This window comes from Siniperca chuatsi, linkage group LG3 (assembly GCF_020085105.1).
Source record: "Siniperca chuatsi isolate FFG_IHB_CAS linkage group LG3, ASM2008510v1, whole genome shotgun sequence".
Lineage (NCBI taxonomy): Eukaryota > Metazoa > Chordata > Actinopteri > Centrarchiformes > Sinipercidae > Siniperca > Siniperca chuatsi.
Genome location: NC_058044.1, coordinates 20,392,895 through 20,414,891, shown reverse-complemented (window position 1 = coordinate 20,414,891; position 21,997 = coordinate 20,392,895). Strand labels below are relative to the sequence as shown.

The window sequence follows — 21,997 nt, the reverse complement described above, 5'->3', positions numbered from 1 at the left end:
CTCAGTGGAAGTAAAAACGGGTTTTCAAATCAGCCCCTAGACAGTGAAATTATATTATATTGTACCTATACAATAAATTATTTTGGGGGGCATTTTATGTCTTTATTATGACAGTAGAGAGATGACACAACTCCCTGCAGGATGTTCAGTGTCCCTGCAACCCCATGAATTATGCAACCATGGTAATTAAAGGACCCCTTGCTCCCTGTGAGAGATTTGAGAGTGTGACAGTGCCCCAATGAAAAGGAAGGGCAGGGCCAAAGGTGGGAGGAAAGGAGAGTGCAGGGAACAGGTCGGTCCGGTCTTCCTCTGCAAGGTGAATGTCTGGGCGGTGACACACCTGTTAACCTGTCTGGGAGGAGCTGCCAGCTGACGTGAAAGTGTGTGTGTCTGTATGTTTGAGTGTGTTTGAGAGGAGCCAAAGGGAAAGGAGAGACAGAGTGGGCACTACAGGGTGAGGAAGACAGAGACGAAGAAGGACTAAAAGAGAGAGAGAGTGAGAGATTTTTGTGAGATCTCTGCTTAGGCCTCCCACCCGCACCCCTCACAACCTCCAGGATGTTTAAGAAAAAGGAGAGTACGCTCCCGAGCAAGACCAACAAGTGAGTTTTTTGTTCCCCCCGGGGACTTGTAATGTAATGAATGTATGTGTGTGGTGACACTGGATCTCGGCCATGTTCTTCCCGAGCTGAGGACTGTGTCATGTTTCCTGTGCAAGCCGTTGTCCTCTTTCTCTCTGACTGTTGTGGTACGCCTCCTGTTACATTATGGTTGGCTTGAAAGAACTTTTTAAAGCAATCTTGCTCAGGCCATTTCTTTCCACTGATTTCAAGTGCTGATTTATGTCAAAGTTAGTCCTCATCCAGGGGTGCTGAAATCTTTGATTGAGATGTTTGCCAGCCTGTTAACAGGGCCCAGAGGCTGCTGTTTTAAAATGTAGAAATACTGTATGTGTCACTAATACAGAACATGTTTAAAAAATAGTACATCAATTTGGTGGGTGGAGGTTTAAGGCTGCTTGCAAAGAAGAACCATAAGGTTTTAAACATTTTAAAAAAAGCTTAATTTGATGTGTAATATGTGAAATATCCGTGTCTTTTTCATGCATTAAACTTAAGGAGACATAGACAGTAAGCAGCCAAATGATTATTCAGTGTGTCCACCTTAAATTTGCTAAATGTGAAAAGTAATCTTCCAAGTTACTGATTTTTCTGCAAGTAAAGGGGTGCTGATGAGATGATTTCACTCGGCCCTGTACTTATCTAAGTAATGGGGAGTGATGAGGACAGGTTGTACTTCTGGTCACCTTTTTGACATGCTTGACTAAAGGTGATATCATTGACATAATTGTTTTAAATTCTCTTTTAAACACATGGTGTATGACAGGAGCACCGGTATGTGAGCTATCAGAGAGAATCTGGAGATACATTCAGCTGCCAAACCGATGAATAGTTTCCCTGTATTTGTCCCTGTCGGACGTCACAATACTGACGTGGTTTCACAGGCAGGTAGTGACCAGCCTGTGGTGTCACCTTGCCCCTGCCCTGGACATGTTGTCTGCCTGCTGAGGTGTGATGAGGGCTGGGCAGTCTGTTCTGCTCAGCTGGTTTCTTTCTCTTATGTGGGCGTTGGTTCCCAACTGTACTCATGTTGTGACACAGTGACAAGTTGCTCGGTTCAGTTGGCCGTTAAGAAACTTCCATCTTCAATTAAATAAATTAGGACAGTTTAAAGTAGGGCTGCAACTAATGATTATTTTCATTATTGGTCAATCTTTAGATTATTTTTTGATCGATTGTTTAGTCGATGACATGTTAGCAAATCTGGATCACAATTTCCCAGAGCCCAAGGTGATGTTTTCAAGTTTTTTGATTTGTCTGACCAACAGTCAAAAACCCATAAAGATTCTGTATTATTAATTAAATTAAATATTATGTCACCTGAAATTATAGAAAACTGAGAAAAGCAGCAAATCCTCACATTTCAGACACTGAAACAAGCAAATGTTTCACATTTTTACTTGATTAAATGACCTTAATGATTAATCAATAATCAATTTTTGTTGATTCATTTTCTATCCATCAACAAATAGATTAATCAACTTATTGCCTCAGGAGTAATGTAAACTGGCCAATGAATCAGTACTTAGTTTTGTTCCAGTGCAGTGTCTAACTTTAAAGATCTTGGAAATGACAGGCACAGATAAAGTACAGAATATAGTGTGTGTGTGTGTGTGTGTGTGTGTGTGTACAGCACATACCTGTCTCTCCTGCTGAGTGAGCAGGAATAGGGAGGCTATTGTCAGAGCAGCTGCAGAACCAGATCAGCTCGGAGCTCAGTGAGTCAGTTCAGGAGGAGCGACAAGGTCTCGGCCATCCTCAGTTACTCCATCGTTAAAGAGCTGTGTGAAACTGCATTTAGGTCGTCGTCTTAAATCTATCTTATATGACATTTGCTTGTTTTCTCTCCAGGGAGACGTGACTTTGTAGCTCTGTGGTAGCTTTGGTATAAATTGTAGAAATGTTGCACATTGTGAGGACGTTTCTTAGAGTTGGAGGGTATTACAAAAGAAAATATTAAGTAATTTGCCACCCCTGGTGTTAAAGAGCAACACGCAGGTGAATGAATGTGTGGGGAAATGAAAAACTAGAAACTGGATTTTCAAAAAGTGTAACTACATTAAGAAATTCAACCTGCAAGTTTCTCTCTTTGTTCTGCAGCGGTGGAAGAAAATTATAATTATCTGTGAATGAGAAGACTGGTGACTGTATAGTTTCCATTTTACCGTGAAGTTCACCACAATCAAAAGTTTGCAATGCTCCTTTATTGTCCTCCCTTGTTTAAACACACTGGATTTCTCACCTGTTTGCAGATGATTTGATTTCATTTACATCCACTATAATTGATCACTAACTGGCCATTTATTCAAACTCATCTTGTAGTCTTCTGGTAGATTGCATCATCCTGTTTTCTTTATTCAGATCCAAAAAATCTTTTGGTTTTTGATTCCAAAACCACAGATAAACCTCTTATTTAGTTCTATGGGTGTAGTTCATCTCTCATTGCTAGCCAGTAGAATCTCCTCCTCCTTTTGTCTGTCTGTCTGTCACTTACCTTTTCTCAGTGGCATCTACGGAGAGCAAACAGTGACAGTCACAGTCAGCCACTGTGGAATGGTTAGCATTTAAGAAACGCTTCAGGGGTAGCTCGGGAGGTGAAACGAAATATCCTCACGCTGACCCTAAGCCATCCCAATAGCCTTTGAGACAGTGTGTGATTTGTCGGGTTTGCCGGTTTGTGTTTGATCTTGATAAACAGGCATCAGTCAGATAATACAAAAGAGTGAAAAGAATAAAAGGAAAACTGCCTCAGTGCAGATGTTTGATGTGGAGATGATCTTAAAATATGTGTCGTCCTTAAACTTTATTGTCTTACAACATGTCTGGGCTCATTAGTTCATATAAAAAGCTGCTGATGTGAAGTTTGTCTAAAAATATACACCAATTTTACTTTCTTCTGTTCCTGAAAATGTATGTATGTAAAGTCTAATTAAAATGTCCCCCCTCTTCACCGTCTTTTTTCAACAAGAAATACATGGTCAGGATAATCAAGTTGATCAAGTCTTTCAGCTGTGTCTACCTGAAGTCCATTTAAGTATAGGAAACTATTTTGTAGTACATTTTTAAATCATGATCAATGAGATAACTGTACATCATTGAGAGCCCCTGAGTAAGAATGAAATAAACTTACATGGAAGGGAATCCTAGCCACCTCTACTGGTGAGTGTCAGCCCACAGATACAGAGGATTTGGGACTGTGAGGGGAATTGCGGAGCATGAGGGGGGAAGACCGAACTGATTCTTGATAATACACGATCTGGTCTGTGCTTGTGGCTTAACCTGTGACCTTTCTCCTCACCCTGCAGCAACCAGGCCAGCAGCCTGGCTGTGTTGGTCTCCCACATGCAAAAGAATGCCGACCAGGTGGAGAAAGACATCCTCCGGTCTGAGGAGCTGCTGGTTGTGGTGAGAACACACAAGCACACGCCTGAAAGACAAACACAAACTAATGCACTAATGATACATCACTTTGACTGGCAGCCCTCTCTAAAAAGAAAATCACCCTGTTGTCTACTTCCACCAGGATGCTGAGAATGACAGGAAAGAGCTGCCCTTCAAGCATCAGACTGAGATATCAGACAAGCTGGGCGAGGCTGAAGGCCTCCTGAAGGACCTTTTCCTGGACGTCGACAAAGCCAAGAAGCTCAATCACCCACAGGCCAAAGAGATAGAGAGCGAGTGAGTTGTTACAGAATAAATATGACACAGAGGAATTACAGTATGGCTGCCCAACGGAGAGGTGTGGAGCCTTTTTGAAGGTTTATGAGACTACACCGACTATACTGAAAAGTTACATTTAAATTTCAAAAAACTGGATATTTGTACAGAAACAGAGCTAATTTTCCAATGTTCAGTAGGAAGCGGATAATTGAGGCCATCTTCTTGTCTGTCTTGGACTATGTTGATGTTATATATAGACACGCCTCTGCCTCCACTCTTAAACCTCTGGATTCAGTTTATCGCTCCGCTCTAAGATTTATTACCGGTGACAGTTACTCTACTCATCATTGTATCTTGTATGAAAAGGTTGGGTGGGCATCTCTAACAGTAAAACGTGACGTTTCTACTTGACTCCATTTAGTGATTGGTTGAAGCTTGATGTCCTCCGTGCGAACACTAAATTTGGAAAAACTGCTTTTGGTTTTTGTGCTGCACACACTTGGAATATTTTACAACACACACTAAAACTCAACACATTTCTAACTATAGGTCAATTTAAAACCATGATTACAAACTACTCCGCACTTGAATGTAATTGTTTTTAACTGTGTTCTGTTGCTGTCTGTTGTTTGTTTTCTCGTTACTTTTTTTGTGCATTTATTCTGTTTTGTACTCTCGACATCATTGAAAATAAGGGGAATGCCCTCAATGATTCCTCGAGATTTAAATAAAGGTTGAATGAAAACTGAGAATATAAAAACAAACTTTTGGCTGCATATAGTATGGTGATTATTACAGAATGTTTTGCACACTTTGGGTTCCATAAATCCTAAGTTCTTTGCATCTCCTCTGCCCTCTGCCGACTCCAGTGTCACCCGACTCCATGAGCGCTGGTTGAAGGACTGCGCCTTCTACCGAGACATCTACGAGCAGATTGATGACGTGTCGCTGATGCCCATAATCGACTGGGGGCCTGTCTTAAACCAGAAGCAAGTAAGTATAATAACAATGTCTGAACATTTGGACCAGTCTGCTTAAAAACTCTTTGAAGATCCAGGATTGATATCATTCGTTGAGCGTTAAGGATAACGTTGGCAGTATTTTATACTTTTCTTATTGTCAGCAAATCCCATGAAAAGACCAAAACCAACAATGATCCTACTGACATACAGTATATTACCTGTGTAGCCTAAAATATATTGTTCCTCTGTGCCATAGAGCGCCATTGTTGTCCAGAAACTATTAAAATCACATCAATGAGCCACACTGTTGCACTGGGTGACATGTTCCTTCATTACCATAAACTGTATTTTACTTTGATTCAATCCTGCATACACCGTCCTGCTACAGTGAATACTCATTTGCATACCAAATGTGTATTAATCCGCCGCTGAAAACAGTCCCCAACAAATGCACTGCCTATCCTGTTTTAGTAATGTTTGCTAAAAACTACAGTGCCCAGCTGTTTTAGAAATGAAACTATATATTTCTGAGCTGTTTACATCTTTAGGAACAAATGGGCCACACAGAGGGTAGGGAAGTCGAACAGTATTGACAGATTGGGTTTTTTTTATGGGATTGGTTGACGTTAAGAAAACTACAGAAAAACACCAGTCTTATCCTTTAAACTTGTTGTTACACAATAATACTTTACAGACTTTCACAAGCCTGCAATAAACACATTAACCTGAGTTGAGCGAGTTCAAAACGCAACTAAGAGTGCTGCAACCTGTCAGACTCGCCCTTTGGTGGTAATTTTCTCTACATACCATTAACTGTATTCTTCTGGAATCTTTGCTCTCAGAAACAGGTGAATGTGGAGGAGTACGGCCCCACCATGGCAGAGCTGGAGAAGCAGGTTGCTGCTCACAACATCCTGCACAAAGAGGTCGAGGCCTACAACTCGCAGCTCTGCATCAGTTCCGCAGGCAGCAAGGTGAACAAACGTGTTTACCTGAAAACACATTCACAGGATAATTGCATTCACCGCAGCAGCTCATCAAACCTGTTAACATGTTGCTATCTTGTCTTTTAGGAGAAATATACAGCCCTGAAGAAACAGTACAACAATCTACTGGTGAGTTGAGTTGTTCACGTGCAATAGTGCATCATTTATTTTTGAGTTTTATGATGAAAAGCCTTGACTATAAAGACAATGAGTGAACATTTATTGGGAGATCTTTGAGAAAGGTCTCATCACTTTCTCTTTAAAGTTACAACAAAATTAATGTTTACTCTTTGACCTTCATTCGTTAATTGTTTTTCGTTAATTGTATTCTCATGTGATAATATGCACCTAATTATTGTACATTAAAAGTCAAAGACACAAGTTTTATTTTCTACTGTTCATGTATCAGAATGCTTTCTTTGTTGTAGCACCTTAGCAAATAAAATTTCCCAATAAGAACATTTTTTTCAGCTTTTCTCCCTAGCTGGTATGCCATTGGTGCTTTTTAAACAAGAAATACATAAAATTAAAGAAGCCAAAAGCTCTCAAAATACTGTTCATTTGACATAAAATGTTTGTACTTTTAGAGCTTCTGAGGTTTTAATCAGTTTTATTTACTCTCTCCTCAGGACAACTCCAAGTGGCGTCGCCACTACCTGAACAGTCTGTACGAATACATGCAGGGCTGCAATAAAGAACTGGCCTTCCTGGGAGAAGAACAAGATAAGATCAAAAAGCAGGACTGGAGTGACCGCATGGTGGACCCGCCTGACGTCCGCAGGCAGTATGAGGTCAGGACTGATGGGTTGCTGAGCCAAAACAGTGAAAGATACAATTCCTGGGAACTTATAAGTCTAAATTATGAGATGGTGTTAACAACGTAAATAACCCCATTTTGATTTGATCTCAATCAGAACTTCAAGAACAACAGCCTGCTGTCCCACGAGAGCGAAGTGAACAAACTCCAGGATGAAGGAGACAAACTCATTGAATTGAAACACCCTGCCAAAGCCACAATCCAGGTAGCTGTCATTACCCAGAAGACACGGCTTTCAACAGCAAAGTTTTTAAAAACGCCATTAGTTTTAACCTTTTAAACTCATTTGAACGCCTTTTTAAATCCATGTTAAGGTAACTCATAACATTACATTACATTTCCAGGCTCAGAAAGATGCCGTACGAAACGAGTGGCAGAAATTCCTCAATCTCTGCATTTGTCAAGAGACACACCTGGACAATGTGGAGGAGTATAAAAGGGTAAATATGGCAATACAGCATGCACCACAATTTGTTATTATCACAATTTGCATTTCAGTCAAATATGCGTGAGAAGATACACACATTTTGTCTCTTTGTCATCCACCGAATACATCTCCCTGCAGGGTGACACATGCGGGTGTTATACAAAAATTTAAAAATAATGTTTTTGTGCCATTTTTCAGTATCAATTGGAGACTGAGCAACTGTCAGAGACTCTGACCAAACTCAACAACAGCCTGGACCCCAAGTCCATCAGCAAGAAGAGCAACTCAGAGATGCTGATGCAGCTCGAGGTACAGGGACATTTTTATTACAGAGACAAGTGCTGCGAGTCAATGCACATAAAAACAACTTGCTCCCATTAATAGAAAAGGGGTTAAGAGATTAAGTTTAAGTAAAACAAATATAATGTAGGACACTGTAGCACCCACTCGTCTTATTGTAAATAGTTATATGAAGAAGTGACAAGTTGGTGGTCAGATATTTTGCTATTTCAGTGCATTGGAAATGAATGTTGATTAAGGAAGTACTTAAGACTCTTAATCTTAGTTAATCTCTTAGTCTTAATTCTAGGATAATGTATGAGAATGAGGATTTGTTGCTGTCTGAGGTAAGGTATCTTTTCCTATGTGTCTGTCTCCCACCAGGCAGAGGAGAAGGCTGTACAGAACAGTGAACAGCTGCTGGCAGACCTGAGGAGACGCAGCACCACCATCGCTCCTCTGAAGCTGCGACGCAACACCCCCAACCGACCCATCACAGTGGAGTCCCTGTGTGACTGGGAGACAGATAAGGTGGAGCTTCTTAGCCTTAAATTGTTGTTAGGTGTTCATAGAACAAAGAAAAGGCAGAGACTCTCAACTGTTGTTCTCACACACACACACAGACACACACACACACACACACTGATGTTTCTTGTCTAAACTTTCTTGTGTTTTATTTACTATTATCATCTAGGCTTCTCTGTCAAGAGGGGACAAGTTCACCCTGAAATCTAACTCAGACATCAAGAACTGGGACGTTATCTCCACTGATGGGGCAACAAAAACAATCCCAGGAGTTTGCTTCCAGATCTCACCACCTGATCCAGAGGCCATTGACAAAGTGGACCTGTAAGTAATGCAAGGCTGTATTATTGTGCAGCTACAACAAACAAAGCAAGAATATGTCAGTGATACCTATCCTATTTCTACCCTCCTCTCTGCCTCTCTCTTAATTCATTAGGTTGGGTAGTGAACTGACAGACATCAAGAAGAGAAGAGCTGCTCTGGTGGCCTCCCTGAAGAACAAATCAGACATCTCCAGGTCCCAACAATCAGGTTGTTGTCTATAAATGAAATTCTTAAATATCCTAATTATATGGCATCACTGGTTCTATAAACCATGATAATTATTCACGACTAGTTGCACAAATAGTTCAGGCTACAATCAGATCAATAAACTTCTCTGTTTCCTCATTCAGTCCCAGTGTCTTCTGCCCCTCTGGACCCCAAAGTGGCAGCCTTGGCTCAGCAGCTGGACAAGCTAGACAATGAACTGACCAGCGCTGAGGAGAGCATGATGAGCCGCCTGCGAGCCCCACTGAGCCACAGCGACCCGGCCGGAGATCTGGCCAAAAGGCTGAGGGAACAGGAGGTGAGAGGAAAAAAGTCCCAACACTGGCAACTGTGTTATTCATTTAATCTTTATTCATTGGAGCTCAGGTTGTTCCTGTTGGCATGTTTCTGCGTGGATTCTTTGTGTAAAACTATTCATTTACTAAATGTCATCAACTGCAGACATATAATTTTGCATCCAATTTTGGATGCAAAATTATCGAAATATAATAATCTAAATGTTTAATGCAATGAACTGCATTCTACTCTTATGCATTACATGAAACAAAAACCTTTCACCTTACATAACTAACATACATAATCCTATTCCAACACTGAGTATGAATGACATTTATTTATCTATCAAACTAAAACATTCTTGTAGCCATATCACCACTTCTGCTGAATCGTTTATCACCTTAACTAACCTAAAGCAAACAGTTAATAGAAATAAAAACGTAGTTCAGCATCAGATTGCACAAATAATGCCATCCAAAAAGCCCGACTGTTTCTCACGCATACAGAGAACCTCAACTATCAGCTCTTAAACTGTCAGCACAACCTTGATCACAACACAGAAAATAAGGGTACATCATGTCAAAATATTTATAATAAGTTGATCATAATGGTGGAGGTGGCCACATTCTAGCCAATATTACAGAGATAATAAGACTTTGTTTCTTTCTCCTGGGTCTGACTTTTGCTTAGCATCATCAACGTTATTTGTTTACAGTGCTTCCTGAATCCTGTCACCTTCGGGGAAAATTGTAAGAGCAGGTGGCGGCCTGTGGAGAACAAGGCCAAACATACAGAAGGCTAAAAAATGAGGACACAAATGGACCTGAAGGACACAGAAGAACAACTGATTTTATATTGTAATACATAACGTTAAATCCATGCGGATCGACGTGATTTCTCATGGGTCTAGGCATCATCATAAAATTCATTATTAAAAACTCTTAAGACATTTTATGGCCTTACATTTTAAAAGACCTTTTTAAGGACCCGTGAATACCCTGGCTGATGGTATTGTAGAAACTGTGGGAAAGCGTTATTATTCAACACCATAACTAGGAGTGATTGTGACTATTTTTCACAGTTGGTCCGACACTGAATAGGTGACACTTTTGACTCAAAGGTCATTGTGACATCAAAATAGGTTTTAAGCCATAGTTTAAGAATGAATCGGGCGATTCCAGATTTGACACACATGTTGACTGTGTCGACACAATGAGTAAACAATAACATCATAAATAATAACAATAACACAGTACGGGCTTTCCTCCATCTCGTCCATTCTGCCTTTTACTTCCTGCCTCATTCTGAATTTGGAGCGTCATCGGAATCACGTGACTGCAAACAATGTATTGGAGCCCGCCTAGCTAATAGTGATCCTGTGAGTGAGTTTCACCTACAGCTCATAAAGAGGCTTTCCATCTAAAAATGCCAGCAGAAAACAAATGCACTACATTTTGTGTAGCTATACTCTATAAGAATCCATCTTTACATAGTAATCAAGTACATGTGTACCTGTTTAGCCAATACATCTATGATAATCCTTCATTAATCAGTTCAACAATATATATTCACTGGAATCATACATATGTGTCATCAATATAGTGATAACTTCCATTTAGCCAAAAAATACACTTTATACCTTTTTATTCAATTCCTTCCAAGTATTCACTACATATACAGTATTATATGAGTCTGGACAGACATGGACGTAAACTGCAACTTGACTGGTTGGCAGAGGCATTCAACCGGCGAGGCAGACATTCTAGTCTGAGCTTACAGTTTGAACCGTAGATGATTTGATATTTGATGAAACCCTATAGTATATTAGTGCAAGAATCTAAAGTATCTACATTTGTCCCTTACAGCAATCTGCCAAGGCTCTGAAGGCTCTGGAGCAGCAGAAGCTGGCAGCTCAGGCTAACCTGCAGCCCCTGCTGTCCCAAGATCCCAACGGTACTTCTTCTGCACTGCCACTCAAACTGAGTGCTGCCAACAACAAGCACAACAGCATCACAGCACTTGCTGACCTCTACACCAAAAAGTAAGTGTATGTTTGTTTGTCTTTGGGAAGTGGTGGAGGGTTTTATCTCCAATTAAAATATGATTATCCCTGTTTTAAAACAGGCAAATTAAAACATTTCCTCAAAGAACGCAATAAATCTGTCTTTGTCAAGCTCTGCTACTGAACTAAATGATCTCAGTACACTTATCATTACATTTATTTATTTATTTTTCAGAGCAAATGCATCTCTCAACCTGGAGGGTCAGATTAAGAAGGTGGATGGCCTTGTCTCTGGGTTTGAGAAGAATCTGAGTAAAGATGGTCCAGTCCCTGACGTGCCAAATGCTATCCAAGCCCGCACTGAGGACATTCAGGTGAGGAAATATGCATTCCCACATTCCTGTAAAATCTTACCTCTACAAAAGAATGGATGACCCTGATGAAGGCCACGAGCCGAAACGGATTGGTCTAACATTAAAGTTGTTCTATAGTGTTGCTGGATTTTTGACCTCTTTAAAATCTTACCTCTACCACATACAAGGTGATTCTCTTTCTCATAGACTCAATTTAGATTTGACAGATTTTAAATTGCACGTCTCCTTTGCTGTATTCAGTACCAGCGTAAGTCTGTGGCAGTGGCTCAGGACGACATGAAGAAGCTGAATCAGGATCTGGAGACCACAGAGCAGCTGTGCAGCTCTCTGCAGCAGGGCTATCAGGAATACTGCCCTGACATCCAGCGCCAGAGAACAGAGGTCAAGCAGCTGCAGACCCGCTACACAAACGTGGCCAATCAGCTGAATGAGAGGTGAGAATCAGACTGCGGTCAAATCAGTTCAGTTACTTCTGTTTGGGATCCACTATAAGACTTGTTCCTAACCTGGGGGTCAGGACCCCCAAGGAGTCACAAGATAAATCTGAGGGTCACAAGATGATTAAAAGGATATGAAAGAAGAAAAAAAACCCATACATACATATTTTTGCGATACATGAAATTGGTCTTTTCTTCTAATCTTTGCTTTATTTTGTGAAATCCAGATTTCAGTTTTGCTTCTTCAGCTCTATAACAAGTATTCAAATGGAACAACAGGGAAAGGAAAATCCCCTTTTGGTTAGACTGTTCACAGCTCATAGACATACACAACCTGTGTTAATTAAATTAACCAATTGTTAAATTGTCTGTCATATTGATGAATTATCTCAGAGAAAACATCTTACAAGAAGCTGCAATCAAGAACCAGGAGTTCCAGAGCACACACAAATCCCTGAACTCCTTCCTGGACAACCTGCCTACAACCCAGATTAACTACAATGATGATCTATCTCAGATCGCTGCTAAGCAGAGCTCCCAAGAGGTGAGACTGTCTCCTAGTCCTGACCAAACAGAAGTGTGTATTGAGAATGTGGAGAATAGTGGAGGATGCTTTCTCTGAACAACCAGAGCATCCACTCCTCTCTTAATCTTCGTCCGTCAGTGATTTATTTATACATGTAAATTTTTAAATATGTGCTATTATTAAATGATAGATGATATTAATAACGCATAGTGATTAACATCTGTTTAACTTTTTACCATAGAGGGTGATGAATGACCTGAAGAGGAAGGGAGTTGACATAGAAAGAGTGTCTGACCTGTCTCAAGACCTGCAGAATCTACTGAATGTAAGACTCAAATGGGTTATATACAATGCTATAAAACATTAGCAAGAGAATGTATTGGTGATTATAGGCATTATATAAAAGAAAAGAAAAATATCCCTAATGTTACCTTCAGAGATGACATTATTTCATTACGTTTCTAATTCACGGTTTTTCAATTAAAAAAATGGGATATAAGCATACTTGATTAACTGAATAAATGACTTTGTGCTCAGACCAGTAAGTGTAGTCTAATTCTTCACATCTGTGCAGGAATACGAAATCAATGTTGACAAATACAACAGTACACTTGAGGATGCTGGAGCCACTGTTGCAAAGAAACCCCATGTGCTCACACTGGCTGATGCTGTTCAGAAAGGGGTAACATTTAAACTCCTATGTTTTTAACATAATATTAATTTGTTATGTTTATTAAAAGATCAAAGTGGCTGATGGTTTGCTGTGTCTCTTGTTAATTACAGGAAAAGGATCTGGTCAACCGTTACACTGAAGTAACAGCTGAAAACACCCAACGACAAAAACAGATGGGCTTGGCTAAGAATCTCATTTCACAAGTAAGAAAACATGTCATGAATAAAAACTAAAGCACAAACCGAATCACTTGACAACTTATTGCCATTCAATTAATTTGCTTTTCCTGCTGCAGAATGAAGAAAAAGTCCATGTGGTGGCAAAGCAACAAGTGCAGCTTGAAAGCCAGCAAAAGAGTACTTTTGAGCTAAACAGTCTGTTCAAAGAGCTGGAGGAAGAGAAGGCAAGGGCAACTCATGCTGAGACAGACCTGAGAACCTTTAAAGAGAGGATGATATCGTTGAAGAGTCGCCGAGGAGTGGAGCGCCTTGAGGAGAAAGAGGTACTGCAGTACTACCGTGACCCAAAACTTGAAAGTGATTTGGCTGATCTGCAGAACACACTGCATGAAGAGGGCCTGAGACGTAGAACCACCCAGACTGAGGTTGAAGTGTTTAACAAGAAAATCACCATCCTGGAGGAAACCCTCAAAAACACTCTACCCAAACTAGTGACCAGAGAGGTGACAGAGTTTGAGAGAGATCCTCAGCTGGATGTAGAGGCTGCTAAAATGAGAGACGAAATAGCAAGGATGAGAAATGAAATTCGAGTGAGAGATGGGGAGCATGTTCAGATGAAGACAGAAGTCACGATTCTCCAGCAGAAGAGACCAACCATCAAAGAGAGGGTGGTTAAGAAGGAAGTGGTGAAAGTGGAACAGAACCCAGAGATGTTGAGAGCAGTGAGAACATTTGAGACAGAAATTTCTGATGAGAAAAACAAGAGCAAGCTCATCAACGATGAAATCTTCCAGACAAGAAGCCAGATTAATGCACTTGAGAGACTGATTCCTAACATCCAGCCTAAGGTCATCACTAAGGAAGTGAAAAAGATTGAACAAGACCCTGACCTCATCACTGAATCTAAGAGGATTCGAACAACCATGGAGGAAGAGAGGATTGAAAACAACTCTTTGTCCAAAGAGCTGATGGAGCTCCACAGCCGCTATCGAGAAGTTCAAAACTGGAGACCAAAAGTCGAGGTGAAGGAAATTGTTAATGAGATCTACCGGATAGACCCGAACACAGAGGTGGAGATAATGCGTCTCAGGAAAGACATACAAGACTCCAGCAAGCAGCGCTCTGATCTGGAGAGGGAGATCACCCAGGTCAAGTCTAATCTGAATATCCTTCATTCTGAGAAGCCCAAGGTGGAGATGAAGGAAGTTCTCCAAGAGGTGGTTAAGGAGGAAAGAAGCCCTGAAAATGAGAGAGAGATAAAGAGGCTAAATGATCAGGTGAACCATTTACACACCTCTTACAATTCCATCCAGGACCAGGTGAGACTACTCAGGAAAGAGAGAGATGAATTGAAGACTGAAAAGTCCAAGGTAGAGACCAAACTCGTCACCAAAGAAGTCATCAAGTATGAATCTGATCCTCTGCTGGAGAAAGAAGCTGACCGATTGAGAAAAGATGTGCGGGAGGAGGCACAGCTGCGGCGCAGCATTGAAGAGATGGTGTTTGATCTGCAAAACAAATACATCCTGTTGGAGAGACAGAAGCCTGAGGAGAAAGTGGTTGTGCAGGAGGTTCTGCGTTTACAGAAGGACCCAAGGCAGTTAGTCGAGCATGAGAGGCTCAGCAGGAACCTGGATGAAGAAGCAAAGACCCGGCGTCAGCTAGAGCTAGAGTTGCAGCAGCTAAGATCAAAGGTGGAAGATAAAGAAAGGATCCTCAGAGAGAGTGATGAGCATCAAAAGAGGATTCAAGCCGAGTCTGAACTCAGAGAGATTCGACTGCGCATCACACAGCTGGAAAATGCCCCACCCCCTGTTGATGAAAGTATTGTTGTCGAGGAGGTACTGAAGGTTGAAAGAGACCCAAAACTGGAGAGGCTGACAAACTGTGTTCGGTCAGACATGGACCAGGAAACCAGCAATATCCTGCGTATCCAGAGAGACATCCGTACCGTCACTCTAAAGCTTGAAATCCTGCAGAGGGAAAAGTCTGGTGAGAAGACGGTGTACAAAGAGGTTGTCCGTGTTGAGAAAGATCAGGCTGTCCAAGCAGAGAGGGATCGCCTGAGGGAACAGGTGTCTCAGCATAAATTTACCAGACAGAACCTGGAAGATGAAATCAGATGTCTCAATGATAAAATCAACCTTCTGATGAGCAGCAAGTCCAGCTCTTCAAGAGAGGAGACTACCCTCATTTTGAACAGAGATGCCTTACAGAGGGAGAGGGACAACCTCACTCGGGAGCTCAGGACACTGGAGGCCAAGAGACATGACATCAGCCTGTCTTTCCAGCAGCAGAGCAGGCTAGTGAGTGAGAGAACGCAGATGAGCAAGCACAGGAGTATTAAGATGGAGTCTGACACCCAGCGTCTGGAGAGGGAGATCCTGGATGAAAAAGACAAAATCCATCTACGAGACAGCACCATCCGGGAGCTTCTGCTGAACCTGCAGAAAGAAGAGCATGCAGAGACAAGGACCAAAGAAACCAATGTTTCCACCAAAATCACCATTCTGGATCCAGATACAGGCAAAGACATGTCTCCTTATGATGCCTTCCTGCAGGGCCTGATTGATCGACAACAGTACATTCATCTGCAGGAACTGGAGTGTGACTGGGAGGAGATTACTTCCTTGGGACCTGATGGGGAGACATCTCTACTGCAGGATCGCAAGAGTGGAAAGCAGTACTCCATCAAAGATGCCCTGAAGGAAGGCAGGCTGACAGAGTATCATCTACAACAGTACAAACAAGGCAAGATTCCCATATCAGAGTTTGCCTTGCTGGTTGCGGGTGACAATAAGAAGCAACCCCAGTTCAGCTCAATCGTCCCAAAGTCCACCACAACAGTGAAATCAGCCCCCTCAGACCTCTCCACTGCTACAGAAATCTACCCAGTTGCTGGAATAATGGATACAAGCACTGACACCTGCTTTACAATACGTAGCGCCACCATGCGTAAACTGATCGACCCAACCACTGCCCAAAAACTTCTGGAGGCTCAGGCGTCGACAGGCGGCATCATTGACATCAACAACAAAGAGAGATACACAGTTCACAAGGCAGCAAACAAAGGCCTCATTGAGGACAGCCAACTCCAGAGGCTACTCAATGCACAAAAGGCCTTCACTGGTGTTGAAGACCCCATGACCAAAGAGTGTTTGTCTGTGGGAGAAGCTGTTCAGAAAGGCTGGATGCCGAAGGAAACTGCCATTCACTACATGGAGGCACAGCACCTGACCGGAGGGCTGGTCAATCCAAACACTGGCCGCAGAGTAAGCATCTTGGATGCCATTGGGTCCAAAATGATTGACACCACAATGATGAGGGAGCTGCAGGCCGAGACAACCTACATCAAGGATATTGTAGACCCAATCACAAAGGAGAAGATCAGCTACAAACAAGCTCTGGATCGCTGCAAGAAAGACCCATTGTCAGGCTTACCAATGCTGCCTGTCTCCTCCAAAGAGTCTGGTTACACTCCAGCATACAACTCTACTAGATATGCAAGATTCTAGATATGTTTACAACATACTTGTAGTTATCCATCTGTTTGTCTGTGGAGTGATATGGTAAAAAGATTTACTATTAGATTATGGGAAATCCATATGAAATTCTTACATTAATTGCAATGTACATTTTGACTCAGGAAAAGTCTTCTACTGCAAAGCTGTTTGTCTAGCCATAGCCAAAATTATTGCTGCTGAGTTGCCTTTGTTTACCAAGCATGTCTGATGTGGGCAGATGTTTTTTTGATTTAATTTAAAAACAGAGAATATAAATGCAGTTTATCTTTGATATTATTGTGTTATTAGGGATACTGGGACATGGTGAAATGCTATTTACCAGGATTGATTTGATTCTGTATTACTCATGGGCTATCTTTGACGCTGTTCACTTTAAATTCAATCTTGTCTGATACTTTATGAAAATACAAATATCAATAAATGTAAATTATAATGGTTAAAGAGCATGGACTCCCTCACTTTTAGTGCTGTGTAGTCTTTTTAAATAAAACACATTTTCAACATTTACTTTAATAACTCAGTTAAAACATAAAATCTGGGTGCTTCCCATTTTATACACCAGTAGGTGTCAGTAGGAAGAGGATGTGTTCCTCAACTGATATCAAATGACAAATAATGGGCACCACTCCACCCAGTGTACATGTGCATGCTGGTTGCAAATATAACCCATTAAATACTCAATGTAATTTTAAGGGCATGTCTATCCTTTAATACAGTGGTTCCCAACCTGAGGGTCGGCACCACTAAAGGGGCACCAGGATAAATCTGAGGGGTCAGCAGATGATTACTCGTATGACAAAGTAAAACCAATTATGCTTATTATTTCGCTTTTTCCCCCCCTTTTGAGATACTGGATACTTTCACCTCTTTAGGCCTCTAAAATTCCTTCAATTGAAAATGTAAGAGAGAGTGCACACACTAGGGCTGTAGTGGTTTTTATTATCATCTAACAATTGGTCTATGAAATATCAGAAGATAATGACCAATACAATTGCCCAAAATGCAACTCGACGTCCTCACATTGCTTGTTTTGTCTGACCAACAGTCCAAAACCATACTATCAAGGAAAAGAAAGAAAAGCAGCAAATCTTTGCATTTGCGAAGCTGGAATCAGAAAATGTATGACGTTTTTGCATGAAAAATAACAGTAATGATTATCAACTATTAAAATTGTTCCTTGTTTATGTACTAAACAGATAATAGACGAATCATATAAGCTCTAGTCCATATTAAGCTTATATTAGCATCCATGCTATCAATTCTGCCAGCAGAGCTTCAGTGCAAGTCCTGATCTATGTAATAGCCCAGAATATACCTAGCTGCTAAAATGTATCTAATAGATAACCTAATGGATATCTTTTCCAATGTCTGATCCGTACAAAGTGCTCAATCGGAGTGTTTAGCATTTATACTTATGTATACAATTTGATACCTTTGCCATTTTAATGTGAGTGGAATATATCCACAGTTTGGTTTTTATCTATATTGCATGACCCATACATGACATATCTATTGTAACAATTTTTAAAGCATTTGAAAGATATCAGACCACAAAGTTACATCAAGAATATTAAGACTGGCAACTCCCACCATATAAAATGGTGAAAAACTACTATTATCAGATGTGTCAACAGACATGGCTAAAAAAAATGCACCATATTCATAAGTCATGGACCCAAAGCATCTGCTATTAATACTTTGTTGACCAAACATGAAACCCTAATGTCAATCCATTAATTTGGGGCTTTAATTATCAAATAGCAACCCCAGGACTAATGAAGTGTCGAAAACTGTTATAGTCAGAGGTAGACAAGATAGTTAATCTGTGTCTTTTACACTTAACCAAACAGTCTTAAAGTTTACTTGAGCTCACACAACAGCACTCCAGTGCACCTTGGCAAACAACTTAAGAGGCAGTGCTGTAGTCCTGATACTCAATGAGCACCCTGAGAAATTTGATGAACGAAGACCCTGATCAGGTTGCATGTGCAGGCTGTGTAGCATCACCCTGTGTGCGCTCCCTCTCCCTGAAGAAGCTCCTTTGCTCATTGATGGCTTTCTGTAGAAGGGCAATGTTTACACCATCAACACAGTTCAGCACACGGGCACGGACCATCACTCCAACCCCTGTAAGACGAGAAGATACTGATAAAGGCAGGTGATAGAGGCAAAGAGTCCTAGATGTTTTTTTAAAATGAGCCCAGTAATCAAGATTTTATTAAATTCATGTGAGTGAAATTTAAATAAACACTGACATTTAAAAAGGTAAGTTGTGACTCCCAAGTTAATTAAAATAATTAACTAGATAGGTGCTTAATACTATGTTTTATATCTTTACATAAAAAACTGACAGGGTGAATTCACATCTGTGAATTTAGTATCCCAAAACATTTATGTGCATGAGAAAAATACATAATTGACTCGAAAACATTACTCTTTAATTATTGCTGCATCTGGGACAGCTTTAAAAAAATCTATGTATATATTAATCATATTAATATAATATTGTATACTATTTCACATCTGGTGATACTACTTTCAGAGCCAGACAATTTCTTGTTTGACTGATATGTGGATTAGGCATGGGAAATTTTATGATTATCCTGGCCAAAATAATTGCAATTCATGATATTATCCTGATAATCATCAAAATATGCTTAAAACTCTTAAAATGGCAATAAAACATACTGGAATCACTTTACCTTACATTTTGTTAAGAAAGAAATATTTTTGTTGCATCACAGATAGGATACACATCTTTCTAGTCAAAAACAAACAATCAAACAATGTTAAATAAGGTAATCATAAATGATAAGATCCCCCTGCATAAATAAAGTATAAATAAATAATTAAAAAACAGCAGGATTGTGTGAGTCTGTTCTTTCTTACATGATAATTCCTGTATTTTTTAAATCAGGTCCTATTTTTCACTTCTCTGCTATGATGTCAAATGGTACATACAACAGTTTCATCAATTGCATCAGTATATATAATTTACCCCTGACTTAAGAAATACAGGACTTATCCTTTAACAAAAATAAAGTCCAACTGGCATTGGGCTTTTCAAGTCACTCGTGGGGATATTAACGATTATCACGATAATGGAAATTTACCACCATCAACTTATCTTGAGTATTTTTTATCCCGATCCACAATAAAATCGTTTACCATCCCATCTCTAATGTGGAACCAAAAAAAAAAACAGGAAACTGCTGTTTGAAAATCCTTATAAATTATTCAACATTCCCCAGTCATAACAGATCAGAAAGTCTTTCCTTACCCTCAGCATTTTCTATCTCTCCCAGAACTATGTAGTGGGCCCCAATTATTGGGTTAAAGGGCTCCACAAACAGGGTCTGGATGACCACGTGGTGCTCTTTTGAAGCATGCTGAGCTGACAGCGTAGCCCTGGACTCCTCAGGCTGATAGCAGACAAGTCTGGAAAATTGAAAAAGTAGGTTTAATGTCCAAGTCAGCCTGGATGATACAATTTAATCTTTTCTTTTTTAAGGTGTATTCTTAAATTTTGTGTATTATATTTTATTACTTGGAGTTTTCACACCGGCAGTGTTGTTGTTGTGTTGCGATGTCTGCGTATGAACAGCCAGATGGGCCAAAGACAATTTTTCACCTATCAATAAAGTTGTATTCTATTCAATAACAACAACAAACAAACAAACAACAAAAACAGCAGTCAACAGTAATAATTATTTCAGAGGTGACTAAGTATATTAACTTATGTGCTGTATTTAAAGTGAAACTATGTAACTTTTGTTTAAGTGACAATTTCAGGATGATAATAAAGGCTTTGAGCTCTTAGCATCGTGTAACAGCAGCACAAGTAGAGACGAGTTATGAAGTCAGGAACTGACTCAGTAATGTCAGTTCCACACCAATTTCTATCTGAAGTTCACTAATATGAGTGTTGTAGCCATAATGCAGCTTTTTATTTGTTTTATTTACTTTGCAGATTAAGATTTCTTACAAATTAAACTACCCAACAGTGTGAAGAAACAACTAGCTCCAGTTCGTCCAGCTACAACATTAACAATAATGTCATATAATATAATATAATATAATATAATATAATATAATATAATGTGTGTATATATATATATATACACACACACACACACACACACAAACACACACATATATACATATATATGGAGACTGTTTCATGTAAAACCATAACCAGGGTGAACAGGGTCAATTCACTGCTTTTTCTCCATCCAGACCCCAATAGACCATGCAGGTCTAGATAAAAAATACTAGACTTGTCAAACTTGGACAAGATGAACAAGTAGACCCTAGAGACTAAAGCCATTTTCATATTTGTGAAACCTTAATTCTATTTGTGAAAACAGAGAAAAAGACAATTTCACAACTTTTTCTCCATCCGGACCACACAAGACCAGGTCTAGCTCAAAAACAACTGTACTTAAAACTTGTCGACCCTGGACCAGATTAACATGGAGAGTTTGAAGACTGTTTTAAGTTTGAGATTTGTGAAATCTTTATTCTATTTTTTGAAAACAAAAAAAAAAGGATAATTGCACTGTTCTCTATTCAGACCACATTAGACCAGATGAAATTAAAAAAATACTCTACTTGTCAAACCTGGACTAGATTAACAAGTAGACACTAGAGACAGTTTGATAACAGTTTCAGATTTGTGAAACTATGAAAAAAGGATGATTGCGCTACTCTTTCGCCATCCAGACCAGATATAAGTAAAAAGTATTGTATTTGACTTGTCAAACCTACTTTCGCCACGGTTTACAATATCATAATGCAGAAATTGTCTTGTATCAAGCAAATACGTTGCAAAATAGAAATGCTGTTTTCCATTCAGAGCAACAAAACTGACGTGCTGTGAGTCACAAACAAAACCCACCTGCCAAATACTCTCACTGATTCTCCTTCCTGCACTGCTCCAGAGTTTACTTCCCAGGGGAACCGAAAAACTGCAGCTGCGGGAAGCATCGTGGTAAAAAACAGAAAAGAAAAAGCCTCTTGGACAAAAATATGAAAGTCTGAAATAGTTGAATAATGTGAGTTAAGTGTTGAGGAAGACTGTGTACTTCCTGGGAACATGTCACATGACTTGTTAGTCTCCGCCTCTCTCGACCTCTCTGCGGCTGCGTCAGGAAGAGGCCGATTCAGGAGGACCCGTCAGGT

The 21,997-nt window shown here is 40.2% G+C and overlaps 2 protein-coding genes across 2 annotated transcripts; one reads left to right on the top strand and one right to left on the bottom strand.

The window, feature by feature from the left end:
- Window positions 1-374: 374 nt before the first annotated feature.
- Window positions 375-17,257, top strand: evpla (envoplakin a). Its single transcript, XM_044190483.1, has 22 exons — window positions 375-602; window positions 3,926-4,025; window positions 4,144-4,298; window positions 5,150-5,273; window positions 6,085-6,216; window positions 6,316-6,357; window positions 6,858-7,019; window positions 7,143-7,250; window positions 7,390-7,485; window positions 7,671-7,781; window positions 8,136-8,282; window positions 8,446-8,600; window positions 8,713-8,807; window positions 8,951-9,123; window positions 10,967-11,142; window positions 11,339-11,477; window positions 11,718-11,911; window positions 12,308-12,458; window positions 12,682-12,765; window positions 13,015-13,122; window positions 13,224-13,316; window positions 13,409-17,257. The coding sequence occupies exons 1-22, from the start codon at window positions 559-561 to the stop codon at window positions 16,805-16,807; spliced, it is 5,988 nt and encodes a 1,995-aa protein (XP_044046418.1). The 5' UTR covers window positions 375-558; the 3' UTR covers window positions 16,808-17,257.
- A 478-nt stretch (window positions 17,258-17,735) lies between these two features.
- ten1 (TEN1 subunit of CST complex) lies at window positions 17,736-21,913 on the bottom strand. The gene is made up of 3 exons (XM_044190494.1): window positions 21,714-21,913; window positions 20,097-20,254; window positions 17,736-18,943 (listed from the first exon to the last, which is right to left on the bottom strand). Exons 1-3 carry the CDS (start codon window positions 21,911-21,913, stop codon window positions 18,792-18,794), a joined length of 510 nt encoding a protein of 169 aa, XP_044046429.1. The 3' UTR covers window positions 17,736-18,791.
- Between the last annotated feature and the right edge of the window lie 84 nt (window positions 21,914-21,997).